This window comes from Parambassis ranga, chromosome 18 (assembly GCF_900634625.1).
Source record: "Parambassis ranga chromosome 18, fParRan2.1, whole genome shotgun sequence".
NCBI classification, from domain to species: Eukaryota; Metazoa; Chordata; class Actinopteri; family Ambassidae; genus Parambassis; species Parambassis ranga.
In genome coordinates, this window is record NC_041038.1 from 706,051 (window position 1) to 720,359 (window position 14,309).

Genomic DNA, 14,309 nt, shown 5'->3' on the forward strand with positions numbered 1-14,309 from the left:
TGAAAAACACATGAGTCATTCTGTCAGCAGATTTCACAATACAACAACACAAAAAAAACCTTACCTGAAGGGTTTCCCTGCACACAAAGGCGATCTGTTTTTCCTTTAATGGGCCCGTCACTGTGAAGAGCAGATTTATCAATAACTCAACAGGAGGCGGAAAAAGAAAGGGCTGCAGGTGCAGTTCTAAAAATAGACTACAGCTAGCTAGCTTGTCCAGAGTCAGAAGAGGTGGACAGTTTTTAAGTCTTAGCATAGTGTCATTCAGAAGGTGTGACTAACATTAGCAGTGTGCCTCCTAAGCAGAATTTCAATAGCCTTCACCAACAAACTGAACAATGCTTTAGTAAATGGATAATTTTGCCAATTTCACTGGCTGGTCGAATCAGCATTGTCCAGATGAACATCCTACCAAAATTCCTATTTCTATTCCAATGCATAAAAAGGCACCAAGAATAAAGAAAACATTTTTACAAATACCCAAGTCATTGGGGGAAATGGGATCGCCCTGCCTTCAGCTCTAATACTGGTCCTGCAACATTCGCTGCTTGTCATTTTGGGACATCCTTTTCTCCCAGTTGGTTGAAGTCCTTAGTGTATACAACTTTGGTACTTGCCAAAAGTAAGTACAAGAGCCCAGTGGTGTCTCACTCACTCAGACATTTCCAGTGGAGTTAGGGTTCGACATTGATTCCATTAATAAACAACCAGGCAAATAAACTGCTCTCCGTTCGGACAACTCACCAATGGACCCTCAAGGGAATACACACAATAATGGATCGTTGGACTGTTTCCAAGTTTCAGCAACTTCAACACAAATTTAATATAGATAAAGATTTTTCCTGTACTTGGGGGACCTTTTCATCATTTCCCAATGATAAGAATATGCTTTGGACAATGTACTCCTAGGTGACCCCCTAAAGAAACGAGTTATTGTAGAAAAAAAGCTTGGTCTATCGATCTAGGAGAGAGCCGATGGACTAAAGCACAGGAACGAGTCCACTCCTCTTCTGCCTGTTGCAGACATGGACTGTTGCAATTTAAAATCTTGCACAGGCTGCATCTGTCTAAATTGAAGATGTCCACGATGTTTCCTTGAGTGAGCCCACTTTGCGATTGTTGTGGCCAAAGCTCAGCTTCACTGTCACACATAGACTTGACATCACAGTCACATGACTATGATGTCAACACCACCAAGTTTACCTCGCCTTGAGGACGCCTGTAGTTTCATGTAGCCACTTTTTAGCAATCACCATGTAAAAACTTAAAGAAAGTGGGGTATTTACTGGCGGATTTTGTGTAAGAGAATAAAATCCTGTGAGCTGGTGTTCTAACCACAGACCTTATTTTAGGCATCTAACCAGAAATCCATTGGAAGGTTGGTGGTTCGATCCCAACTCCTCCCTAGTCACTGTTGTGTTTCCTTGGGCAAGACACTTTACCTGCATAGCCTCCAGTGTACTCACTGGTGTATGGCACTCTTTGCTGGGCTGCCTTGAGCAATTTCCCCATTGTGGGACTAATAAAGGTTTCAATTATTATTATTATTATTATAAAAAAGATAATGACCTCAGGACAAAGAAACAGGATGTGCTAATATGCAAACATGATTCTGGGTTTTAGAGTTACTCTTGCTACTCTGTATTAGCACCTCAGTGTATTAACCAAATTAATCAGCATCACACAAAGTTTACTTTATTTCCCTGGGGATTAATAAAGTAAATCTTAATCTTAAATTTATGAACATCTAAACCGTACACATACACTGGACTAGTTATATATACTCATGGGTCACATTTTTGCATATTTTAAAGAAGCTACAGGCTACAGTGTATGTTTGGTGCAGTTTTAATTTGCTACAGATATGTAAAAAATCTAATCTGAGTTTACAGTAACACAGCCATGACAATAAGATTTTCACATGACACTCTTTGTAAGAAATGTGAAAACATATTTCTAACCTCTTTAAATGGTAAAAAGGCATTTTAAATAAGCAATGTTTATTTGTGTTTGTACCATGATAAATATCCTGAAGTGATCCTCCACCACAGAACTCCATGCAGATCCACAGCTTGGTGTTCCTGAAGAGAAACACACACAGCTCTGACTGTGACAAACAGAATTAGAAGGAACTACTATTACATACTATAATAAACACCCATCAATTCATGAGCTGCTTTGTCAACAATCTAACTAAGCAAAGAGGGAGTGGGAGAGGAATCCAGTTGCACAGTCGGAGGATAAAAGTCAAATCCCACATATTTCAGTCCAACAAACAATCCCAGGGATCCCACAGATGTAAAGAGGGAGCACACAGCACCTGTGGTAGCTGCCGAAATACGCTACAATGTTTTTGTGCTTGCACTCCTTCATCATGGTAATCTCCTGCTGGATGGACGTGATGTCGTCACCTGGCAGACAGACAGTTCAGACAGTGTTTACTCACAACAGTAAAACAGAGCACACAGACGGACAGAAGATTACAGGCCAGTAAAGCATAGGGTTAGCCTAGTCTAAGCACTAGTAGTTCTCAGTGAGAGCTAATTTGAATGGTGTACTGTGGACACTGCACATGCTTATTGTGGAATTCTAAATAAAACATGCAATTTCATGTGACTCAGCAATAGCTGGACAAGGTCCTGTATCCACACTCTGTATCTCATATTATTTCCTGTGTGCTGGATCTGTTTTTACCACATAAATGGCTATATTAGTTATTTATTATAAAGACAGGGGTATAAAGTTATTATTGTTCTCTTATCTATTTAAGCAAAAGGGGACAATTTATACATCAATGTATGTCCTTATGAGCTTAAAAATACTCATATGACTCAGAACAATACTCTTATCAATATTATTACAAATCAATACAGGCAGTAGTGTCAGATTACAGGTTATATTTTTCTTTAAAGAGGCAAAAAAACTACCGTATTTTGGAATTGCTTTGGCACTGCTGCCTCACAACAAGAAGGCTCCAGGCCTTTCTGTGTGTACTTCCTGTGCCAGTGTGGGTTTTTTTTCCGGGTACTCCACACTCCATGCATGTTAGGCGACTTTGACTATGACTGGTTGTGTCTCTCTCTCCCATTGACAGCTGGGATAGATCAAACCAGGTTAAGGAAAATGGATGGATGGATGGATTCAAAGTTCATGAAGAGGACAGATGGTTTTAGTGCTACAAAATTAAGTAAGTCACATGCCGCACATATTTTTGGATTCAGTATGACTTAAACTCAGTGGAGATATAATTATCTCTAAGGTCCACTGCAAATAAACATTCATACGGGTTTGGTCATTTCGCTGTTTTTTGTTCCTGTTTTCGTGTGTTCACTGTGTTTACAGTGAACACACAAAACTGATTGTAAATATGACCTCTATCTTGACTTTAAAGGTGACCAAACACAAGTGGTCTAGGAATTATCGAGTTTGTCCTAAAGTAATAAAATAATTTGGATACAAATGATAAATAGAATAAAGGGACTGTAGTCTAACTATAGCTAACCCTAGTTTTTAAAAGGTATGGGTCTATTTACATACTTTTTGTTTTATTTTGATATGTATGTTTTATTTCCTGTTTTGTTCTGTTTCACTTGTGCTCAGTTGTTTGCCCTTGTTACCTTGACCAGTTCAACCTGTGTATACATATATAGTGCTCACTCACCTCTTGTCCCTCGCTAGATTGTTAGCATTACACTTGTGTGTTGCACTTTCCATTATTTACATCTTTGTGTGATTCCCAGATCTCTTGTCTTTGATTCTGCACTCTGTCTGTTTGAATGTTTGAGTGTTTGCCATACCATAACATGGAACTGGATAGAGTGAATAAAATATTTGTGCAAATCTGACCGTTCATTCACAGTTAAACTCTGATAATGAAGAACAGCATTTTAAAATGAAAGCTAAAAAGAACCTGATGCTGGGAGAAATCATGTGTACTCATGTTAACTTACCAGGGTCCAGTTTGACAATCTTGATAGCTGCCAGTTCAGACGTCCTGATGTTTCGAGCCTGAAAGGGAAGAAAAAAGTGATAATCATAAAGGATGACATACATTTAAATGCTTCCTTGGAGGATGAACACAGTCTACAAAAGAACTGTACTACCCTGTCAGTCACTGTCTAAGTAGCATTTAGCATTTGTGTATGATCTCTTTATTTTAGACAGCAGTTAATATTTTTTTTATATTCTCCTGTTTAAGTCCAAACCATCAGTCCTCCACCACCGTGCTTGACAGTGTGTATGAGGTGTTTTTGCTGAAATGCTGTGTTTGGTTTTATGCAGACATGGTGGTGATCATTAAGGCCAAACAACTCCACTTTGGTTTCATGTGTCATAGGACATTGTTCCACAACTGTTGTTCTTTGTTCAGATACAGTTTAGTGAACCTCAGTCCTGCTTCCATATTTTCACATACACAAATAGAAGCACCTCAGACTAATTTAAACTGAAACGTAGTTTAAACAAACAAAAAGACAGCAGTCAATGTCTATAAACATCACATTACATGTCCCCCGCTTAGTGACTTGCCAACTCCTCTCTCAAGTCAATCTCACGTCTCATGCCCTGTGTACCCAAACCTAAGGAACACTTGTGTCACATGCGTACCAGCGCTGTGGTTTTGAAAGACTAGGTGATGTTCTTTCTCACAGCTGGTATCAAGCTGCTTTGAGCCCCAGATGTTGTGTTTTTCACAACTACTAAAAATGGCTTTAACCAAATGTGGCAATGATTAGATGACAATTTGTTCCTCAAGCCTGTGTGGATTCCAAAGACGTGAATCTTAGGTTAATTTGTGACTCTACAGTGGTTGTGAGTATGAGACTGTGAATGGCGTCCTGCCCACAGTGCACTCAGCCACCCGCTTAATAACAGCTGGGAGAGGCTCTAGCTCCCTTGCACCCTAAAGCGGGTAAAGAGAACGGATGAATGAATGGTTCACAGCAAAAAAATAACTGGACGAAGGGAACCAAACTACACACCCTTAACCACAGGCGGCTCTTATCAACAAGCAGGTAAGCAGATTGTTAAGGTATGAGGGTCTGTAAGCCAGAAAAGGGTGGAAAGCCCTCCCTGAGTTGGTGACGACTCTGCCCAAAGTGGAGGAGTTTAAGTTTTTCTCAAGGTCATGTTCGTGAGAGCAGCAGAAGACCAATATGTGGATTGGTGACCAAAAGAATGAGGATCAAGAGCTTGGCCAGTTCAGAGGGGTTACTCCTGGATGACAAAGCTACTTCCCAGATGACTTAGCTACTACTGTGCACTAGGAGGAGACAGTTGAGGTATCTGGTTTGGATACCCCCCAAAATGCCTCCCCGGTGAGGTGTTCCAGGCATGTCCATCTGGAAGAAAACCCCCAAAGCTGGAGGGATTATATCTCTAGGGTGGTCTGGGCATGCGTCTGTATCCTTCTGGATGACCTGATGGAGATGGCCAGGAAGAGGAAGGTCTGGGTTTCCCTGCTTACACTGCTGTCCCTGTAACCTGACCCCAGATAATCAGGAGGAAATACATGGATTGTACTAAAAACTAAGCATCCACATAAGGATCTATGGCACGCCACATTTCAGTGTCAGGTGACTGTTGAAGGTCTCCCACCTGCCACCTCCATCGAGATGGGCAAATTTCCAACAGCTCAATATGGCTTCTTGAATGCTTAAAATTAGTTTAGTCTGTTGGCTCACCTTGGCTTTAACCTCGTATTGATTGCACAACATGGACAAACACTACTTGCACAGACAGCCCTTTCTTTCTGCGGGTATGGGTCACACTCAAAAGCAGTGTCACTTTACCACACTTTTGCCACATCCACACAAAGTCAAAGTCATTTTTGTTTCCAAAATGTTTTCCATTAAGATGGTATCGTTTCAATAAATGTTTGTCCACTCTGGGACCCGGTTTCAAAAGTTATGGTTTTCAAGCCGGATCCGTGTGGATGAAACGCACATACGATACAAAACTTTTGTCTCTGTGTGGACAGGGCCTTTATGTGTCAGTATAAAATTACCAGTGTATTTAAAGGGTGAAAAGGTCACTGTATCATTGAACACACTATGACCCAGGGTCAAAACCCCTCGGTAGCTCCTCTTAGGTACACAGATGTAAATTGGATACACAAATTGTGATGTAGTATATTTTTCAAAAAGCAGCAAGTGAAACACTGCATCTGTCAGGGACTACTTTCAGTGATGGATGAATCCACATTTAGATTATCTACAGAGTGTGAGGGAGTGAGTGAACAAAAACAAAAACTACAGTGTGTGTGTGTGTAGAGTAAAGAGGGAGGAGGTAAGTCAGTGAAACCAAATAATAATTGTGATAATAAGCACTTTTGCTGCTACATGTTCCTATGATCATTTTTTCATATAATCAATTCATACATGCATCTAGATGTGCAACTATATACTTTTTTAAAATATTTAAATTAGTATGTTGATGAAGATTCTCAGTCATCCAGGTCATCATACGTAGAGAAGATTGAAGCAAGGCGTCTGGACTTGTAGAGTTTTCTAGAAGACGTTTCGCTGCTTATCCAAGCAGCTTCATCAGTTCTAACTGTTTGGTGGGGAAACATGGTTTATATGTGGTTACAGACCTATGTGGGTGGGTCTGGGTAAAACTTAAAAAACTTACAAACAATAGCACTAAATGTTTCCATACTTACCTGTGATGTTCTGGCTGACTGGGCCAGGTGAGTCTAACGACTGGCTAACGACTATGAAACTGCCGGAGGGGGACTGGTTGACAGCCCTTTGTTCTTACTGTGAGTATGTGTAAACTTCCTGGGAATGGATGGAATCACTGCATTGTATGTGGTAGAAAGATGATGTCTGAGGCCACCACCTCTGTTAAGGGAAGGTTTTTCCAGCTTAACATAGATGGCTTCCTTGACTCCTCTTTCATACCACCTTTCCTCCCTGTCTAAAATGTGAACATTGTTGTCCTCAAAGGAGTGTCCTTTGTCTTTGAGGTGGAGGTGAACAGCTGAGTCTTGTCCTGAAGAGGTGGCTCTCCTGTGCTGAGCCATTCTTCTGTGGAGTGGTTGTTTAGTTTCTCCAATGTACAGATCAGAGCATTCCTCACTGCATTGGACTGCATATATCACATTGCTGTGTTTCTCCCTGGGAATCTTATCCTTCGGGTGAACCAGTCTCTGTCTCAGTGTTGTCATAGGTTTGAAATGGACCGGGATGTCATGGTTGTTGAAGATCCTGCGGAGTTTCTCTGATACTCCTGACACATATGGAATGGAGATGTTCTTTCTGGGAGACTGGTTCACCCAAAGGATAAGATTCCCAGGGAGAAACACAGCAATGTGATATACGCAGTCCAGTGCAGTGAGGAATGCTCTGATCTGTACATTGGAGAAACTAAACAACCACTCCACAGAAGAATGGCTCAGCACAGGAGAGCCACCTCCTCAGGACAAGACTCAGCTGTTCACCTCCACCTCAAAGACAAAGGACACTCCTTTGAGGACAACAATGTTCACATTTTAGACAGGGAGGAAAGGTGGTATGAAAGAGGAGTCAAGGAAGCCATCTATGTTAAGCTGGAAAAACCTTCCCTTAACAGAGGTGGTGGCCTCAGACATCATCTTTCCACCACATACAATGCAGTGATTCCATCCATTCCCAGGAAGTTTGCACATACTCACAGTAAGAACAAAGGGCTGTCAACCAGTCCACCTCCGGCAGTTTCATAGTCGTTAGCCAGTCGTTAGACACACCTGGCCCAGTCAGCCAGAACATCACAGGTAAGTATGGAAACATTTAGTGCTATTGTTTGTAAGTTTTTTAAGTTTTACCCAGACCCACGCACATAGGTCTGTAACCACATATAAACCATGTTTCCCCACCAAACAGTTAGAACTGATGAAGCTGCTTGGATGAGCAGCGAAACGTCTTCTAGAAAACTCTACAAGTCCAGACGCCTTGCTTCAACCTTCTCTACATTTAAATTAGTAGTGTTTTATAATACATGTCATTTTGTTTTTAATATTGATCATTTTTACAATTAACAATGAAAGGATAGAAGAAAGAATGCAAAACTAAACACCTCTACAATAACCCTAACCCAATAACACTCCAAAAGAATACCAAATTGAAAAAACATCTTCAGCACATTTAGACAAGCATTTTTCTGTCTGTGCCTGGGCTTGTCACTGCAGTGTTACTCTGTGTTGGAACGTAAGCCAATAACATAACGTGCCCACAGGCGACAGCACTGCGCTTCTAATGAAAATAAATACAATTGGCTCTGGCTAATTGACGCATATGTTCAATGTGTTATCAGTGCTTGATTACAGGACAGACATGACGAGTAGAAACTGAGACTCTAATCCGACCTGGCATTAAAGTGTCTAAACGTGAATAAACACACTTTGTTGACACTAATCTATGAAAATATCCTCATGTTGACATGAGGTGAGGGTCTGTCATTATTGCTGTTCTGCAATACATGCATAAACATGCTTTGCTCTCTCTTTGGAGTCGCTCGCCGAACTAAGTTGTCCACCAAAACTGCAGTATACAAGAGGGCACTGGCTGATGAAGTGTGCAGCATTTTACTGCAAAGGACCTCAGCCTCAGCAGAAAGAACTGGCTCTACTCTTTCATATAGAGAGCAGTGTTTGGGGACCAGTCCGCCTCATCATCAAATAGGACCCCCAGGTATTTGTATGTGTGCATCAACTTAATATCTGTTCTGTTTTTGCAGTTTTGAGACAAAGGCAGCCCCTACTGCACCGGTCCCTGAGGTCCTCCAATAGCTGTCAGCTGTCAACCATAAGAGTATTTTTTGCATGTGGCAGGACTCTGATATCAAATATGGATCCAATCACATCCCTCTTCAACATGTAATCTGTATGAGAGGCTGCACTTAAGTCAAATTATAAGATCCTCATATAGCATCCCTGCTCATAGAATTGGTGCAGCATGTAGAGGACTGCATCCTCCACTCACATGTGTTCTTGATTGTCTTTATGTTTGTTTGTCTGTTCTAGAAAATTGTAATATGTTTTATTATAATCTACCTCATCTATGGCCACAAGCTGTGGGTAGTGACTGAAGGACATCTGGTTAGGATGCCCCTTGAGCTCCTCCCTGGTTAAGTGTTCTAAACTCATCTGACCAAGAGGAGGCCATGGGGCAACACGGTGGAAGGATTATATTTCTTGTTTGGCCTCGGAACACCTCAGTATCCTACCAGATGAGCTGGAGGAAGTAACCGGGAAAAGAGTGGTCTGGGTTTATTTGCTTAGGCCGCTGTCCCCCACAACCTGACCCCGGTGGGAGAAAATGGATGGATGTTTTATTTTTTTGGTAATATGCGGGCCTAAAGATGAAGAATTTTGTGAAATATGACCCTTCCGATTTTCTTTCTTGTTGATGCCATTATCATTTCAGTAAACACCAACATGTGTAATGATAGCTATTTAGAAAATTCTAGTAAAAGGTTGGCCTACTTTAACTGGACTGCAAATTACTCCTTAGGTGATGTCTGAAATGAGACACTGGCATTAAGTAGATCTGTCATGATGAGCATGAGTGCAATTATGTAAAAATGAATGTGCAGGTCTTTATCTGACCGTTATCCATGTTTGTTGACAATAGCACATTAGCACTAATGGTGGATGTTGTGTCAAGGCAATACTATGTTTTCAACTTCCTTGATTCTTCCTGAGAACATCAGTCATCCCCGCTCTCTGGCTGCGCTGACGTCAAATGGACCAAATCTCACATCCACAACAAATGATACAGCCACCAGTGGAATAGGCAGGTCGCCTAAACACAACCTGTGGCTCAGTTGTATTCACTTCCTGTTTTCTTTCCTGTTCCACCGCAGAGCTTCCTGTGACTGCAGTGATAGTAACGTCTCTGAGAGGCTTTTTACACAGCCAAGCCTGAAATAACACTGAGTGAGGGTTGCATACAAAGTGGGAGAGGAAGAGGAAGCTTCGCTGCACTTTGATCAGCCACATAATCTGCCTATGGGCCAGAAATGATATACAGTGTTTGGCCAAACTGTAATTTCTTCATAATGATGCTGCCTCATTTCCTACTGGATGCAGAAGTAGAACTGCGGCATGAATGGCCTCTAAAACAAAGAAACTAGAAACTCAAGGTAAGATAACAGCTGAAAGTATAAGCACAATCGTATATATTACTTTGCAAAATACATTCTGGAAATATAAACTTCTATAAACTTATGATTCAATGACACTGTTCAAATTTCATTTTTATTGTAACAGCTTCACTTCTTTCAGTCTTCTAATTCTGCATCTTCAAAGTCCTTCCTGAAGATTCAAATCTGTTCTTTCCGCTTTGCATGCTGGGATTTTTTGGGGCCAAAAGTGGCAGCAGTGGCTAGAGCTCACAAATCTCTCCTCTTTCTCAGTGCAGGTCTTACTATAAAAGCTGTTAAAGGTTAATGATACTTAATAAATATCATAATTCAATTCACCCCAGTGACCTTTCATCCATCCAATGAAAGAAAAAATCATCACATTAACACTAAACAGCATGTCCACATCTTCAGCACAAAGTCTGCAATACCACTGCAGTGTGAAACAGGAAGCACTGCAGTCATAGTGTTCTATCTATGAAGCTGGTTTAACCATACATCCTAATCCCACCTCATTAAACCAGTAGAAATGGATCCCCTACATCAAGATCCATCACTATTAAAGTCCAGACGCTCATCACATTTTATCAATATCACAGAACAAATGGTTCTTTAAGAGATTTTCTGCAGGGACTAAAATGAATGGAAGGATTCTGGGAAACAAAATGCTCTGTTTTCCTGAAATCCTTAGAAAATTCTACTTCTGTTTCTTAGTAATAAGGTGCCTGTCTTCATGTTTAAAGAATATAAACAAATGACTTGTCTACACTAGAAATGCCATTTGTGGTGAAAATACTGCGTAGAATACTGACAAAAACAAAGACATAACAAATTTAACAACTGATCTGATTTAGCTGAGTCTGGAACTCTCGAGGAGAGAGACAGTCTCCATCTGGACCGGCTGTGGTCGGTCAGAGCCGCAGGATAACATGGATCAGGATCACTCATGAGCTCTGAGCCCGGTTTCCTTTGAATAACAGTCGTGTTATGAGAGTCCATTGAAAGCCCACACAGTCACATGTCCAAAGGTTTCACCCTTGACTCCTGCAGGCGCCGCTCCACCAAACCCACCAACTGCCTCAGTGGGAAGGCGATAATGTGCTATTGTTTCTTACAGTATACTGCTGCTCCCATTCAGAGCAGGCACGCAGGCTGCAAATATTACAGCAATACAACAGAGTCAGCTAAGCATTGCTGACATCAGTATGTAGGAGCATCCTTTAAACTGGAATCACCAGACATGAAGGCACAATGGTATACAAATTTATATCCATTTTCCATGGAACACATGTGCAATGTGTCAGGGGCCACAAGCCAAACTGAACTAGTGAATATTTATCACCTAACTCAGAAGGCCTTTCAGCTGTATGTAAATGACACTGTTAACTCATTGTTTTGGTTTCACAGAGCTCACTTAAGTACCATGCCTTACACCTGATATTTAATTATAGTAAGAAGTGAAGCTGTGCTTACAAACAGTTGCATGCAGGATTCACATAGTTATGTTCAAATGTTAGTAGATCCTTTCTGTGTTTAGTTTATCATAATTAAAATCAAACACCATTTTTCACTGTGCCTTTATTTATTTATTGATGAGCTGCAGCAGGTGCTGCTGATGAAGAGTCCTTGATGAACTGATCATCAGCAGGTGTACAGACCTCTATAAAAACAGATGTTTTGACAGTCTGCTCTGCAACATTCAGATGTGTGTTAACTCAATGACAGGAGGGAAAGACATAAACAATGGTGTTAGAGAAGCAACTGTTGCTGCACATCAATCTGAAAGACTTATAAAACCATTCTGCGTTGGAGTTCAGCGTTCTACAGTGAGAAAGATTATTCACAAGTGGAAATCTACATCTGAACAAAGAAGGACACTCGTGGAACAATGTCCTATGGGCCATGGAGTTGTTTAGTCTTAATGATCACCACCATGTCAACACAGCATTTCAGCAGAAACACCTCATACACAGTGTCATGCACGGTGGTGGAAGACTGATGATTTGGACTTGTTTTACAGACACAGGACCTGGACACATTGCAGTCATTGAGTGGACCATGAACTCCTCTGTATACCAGAGTGTTCTAGAGACAAATGTGAGACCATCTGTCTGTCAGTTAAAGCTTGGTGGAAGCTGGGTCATACAACAGAACAATGATCCAATGCACAGCAGCTAATCTACATGAGAATGACTGAGAAATAAAAGAATCGAGGTTTTGAATGGTCTAGTCAAAGTCCAGACCTCGACCTAAGGTCTGGTCCTGTGGTGGAATCAATGTTGTGAAGAGGAATGGACCAAAATTCCTCTGCAATGATGTGAGAGACTAATAAAGTCATACAGGAAACCATTACTTCAACTTATTGATGCTGAAGGTGGATCAACAAGGTGGATTTTGGCTTACAAAATAGTCTGAGTCATATTTGCCTAATACTAAGAACACATACAATCAAATGACTTTTATAATATTTTTCTGCAGACAAACAGAATTAAAAGAGTGCAGACTAACTTTTGAACAGTAAGTCGCAGATACTACATCAGCACAATATTCTGCCTAAGACTACAACCAAATTTTACAACAAAATCATTAGTTGACCAGGATGTTCCTCCCACTGATCAAAACCACCAGCTAAAAAGGATCAAGTAATATTTTATCATACTCTCTATTACTATTGAACATAGACAAATATGTGTGATTTGGATTTGAGCTTAACTTAATACAGGGTTCAAAAATAAAAAAAAAAATAAAAATTTCTATGAGACTATAATGCAAGCCTAAAAAGCTCTTACAGACAACTGAGTTTAAGTTCAATCAGCTCTCACAGCAATGCTACCTCCAGGCAGAGCTGCTGCTGCACTGATTGAGCTCAAAAGATGAAGTGCACAGATTGAAACAGCCACCACAAACATAAACTAACAATACCTCACTTCCTTTGTCACGCTACATTTCTCACAGTTTCTACACGACTACTTTAACAAAGCTCATCTTAAAGAAACTCGTCCACTGCTGAAGATCATCCCTTACAACCACTTCATTTACTCCATTTTTTCATGCAGCGTTGCAGAAGCTACAGTGATCAGCTGTTTGAGAAGATTACTGAGCCTTTATCGTTTAAAGTTTAGAACTGTGACCTACTTTAAAAAGGACAGAATGGATGTCACTTTTGGACAATAGCTGCTGGTTCCTTTTCTCTTATTAATCCTTCTTAAAAAGGTTCCCGTTCACATCAGGAATGAACATGTGGTGCAAACAAACAAACTCTGCTTCTCAATGTCATCATCACAGACTATTGTGACAGCTAGTACATATCCATACACAGGACACTGACCACCTGCGATTCAACGACAAGCACGTAGCTAAGAATCCAAGCAAGGTTTTGACTTTAATCTAAACCTTGACCTACCAACCGGCCATCTCCAGGCTAAGACATAAAGCCAATGTCAATGTTTCTTTTTAATTATATTAGCACTTCAATTTGTGCATAATTACAGGTGTGACCGCTTTTAGTGACAGGTAGGTTCTGGATCACAGCTGCTTGCGCTCCATCTCTTTGCCCGTATTTGGAGTTTAGGCGGACTATGATGCTACCAACATAGGAAAAAATATTTAAAATATATATACACATACATTTGGCTCCAGCCATATAGATACTGCCTATGGACCTTACAAATTCCTTATTTTGATTGCTTGCTTATTCACTTCTTTTTTGTTTAATTTTATATGTATATCATCTTTTACAATAGAAATCACCTCTAGAAACTACACAGAAACCCAGAGCCTGACCCTTGAAGGACACATTGATATTTTAAAAGCTGCATTTTCACAACGTAGAGAGCGTTAAAGTCATTGTTTTCAAACATTTAGTATATTAAATTATTTTTTAAAAAAGGAACAAATTCTTGCAAAACGTCTGCAGAATGCACCAGGATGTGCTAAATGCACAGGATGTTTGCACCCTGAATCACACATGTGAGATGAAATGTGCAACAGCAGAATGACAGATTTCATGATTAACATCCATTTTATAACACCGTTTAATGGTTAAAAAAACTATCCTAAAAGATTTAAGGTATTTGTTGATTTTTCTAAATATGCTTTTTCTCATTCTCATAAAAAACATAAACCAGTGCCACTGTTAAAGCAACAGGCTGACACTGAGCTCTTTATACTAACCTTTGCCTGCATAA

The 14,309-nt window shown here is 40.4% G+C and overlaps 1 protein-coding gene across 9 annotated transcripts in view; it reads right to left on the reverse strand.

The window, feature by feature from the left end:
* The window catches only part of map4k2 (mitogen-activated protein kinase kinase kinase kinase 2), a 31,201-nt gene that overhangs the window by 14,841 nt on the left and 2,051 nt on the right, over positions 1–14,309 (reverse strand). For all 9 annotated transcript variants that reach the window (XM_028428671.1, XM_028428670.1, XM_028428679.1 and 6 more), the window contains 4 exons: positions 3,951–4,008; positions 2,321–2,411; positions 2,017–2,081; positions 65–120 (listed from right to left, as the gene is read on the reverse strand). In XM_028428671.1, the coding sequence (XP_028284472.1) occupies positions 65–120; positions 2,017–2,081; positions 2,321–2,411; positions 3,951–4,008 (270 nt within the window). The remainder of the gene's footprint in view (positions 1–64; positions 121–2,016; positions 2,082–2,320; positions 2,412–3,950; positions 4,009–14,309) is intronic.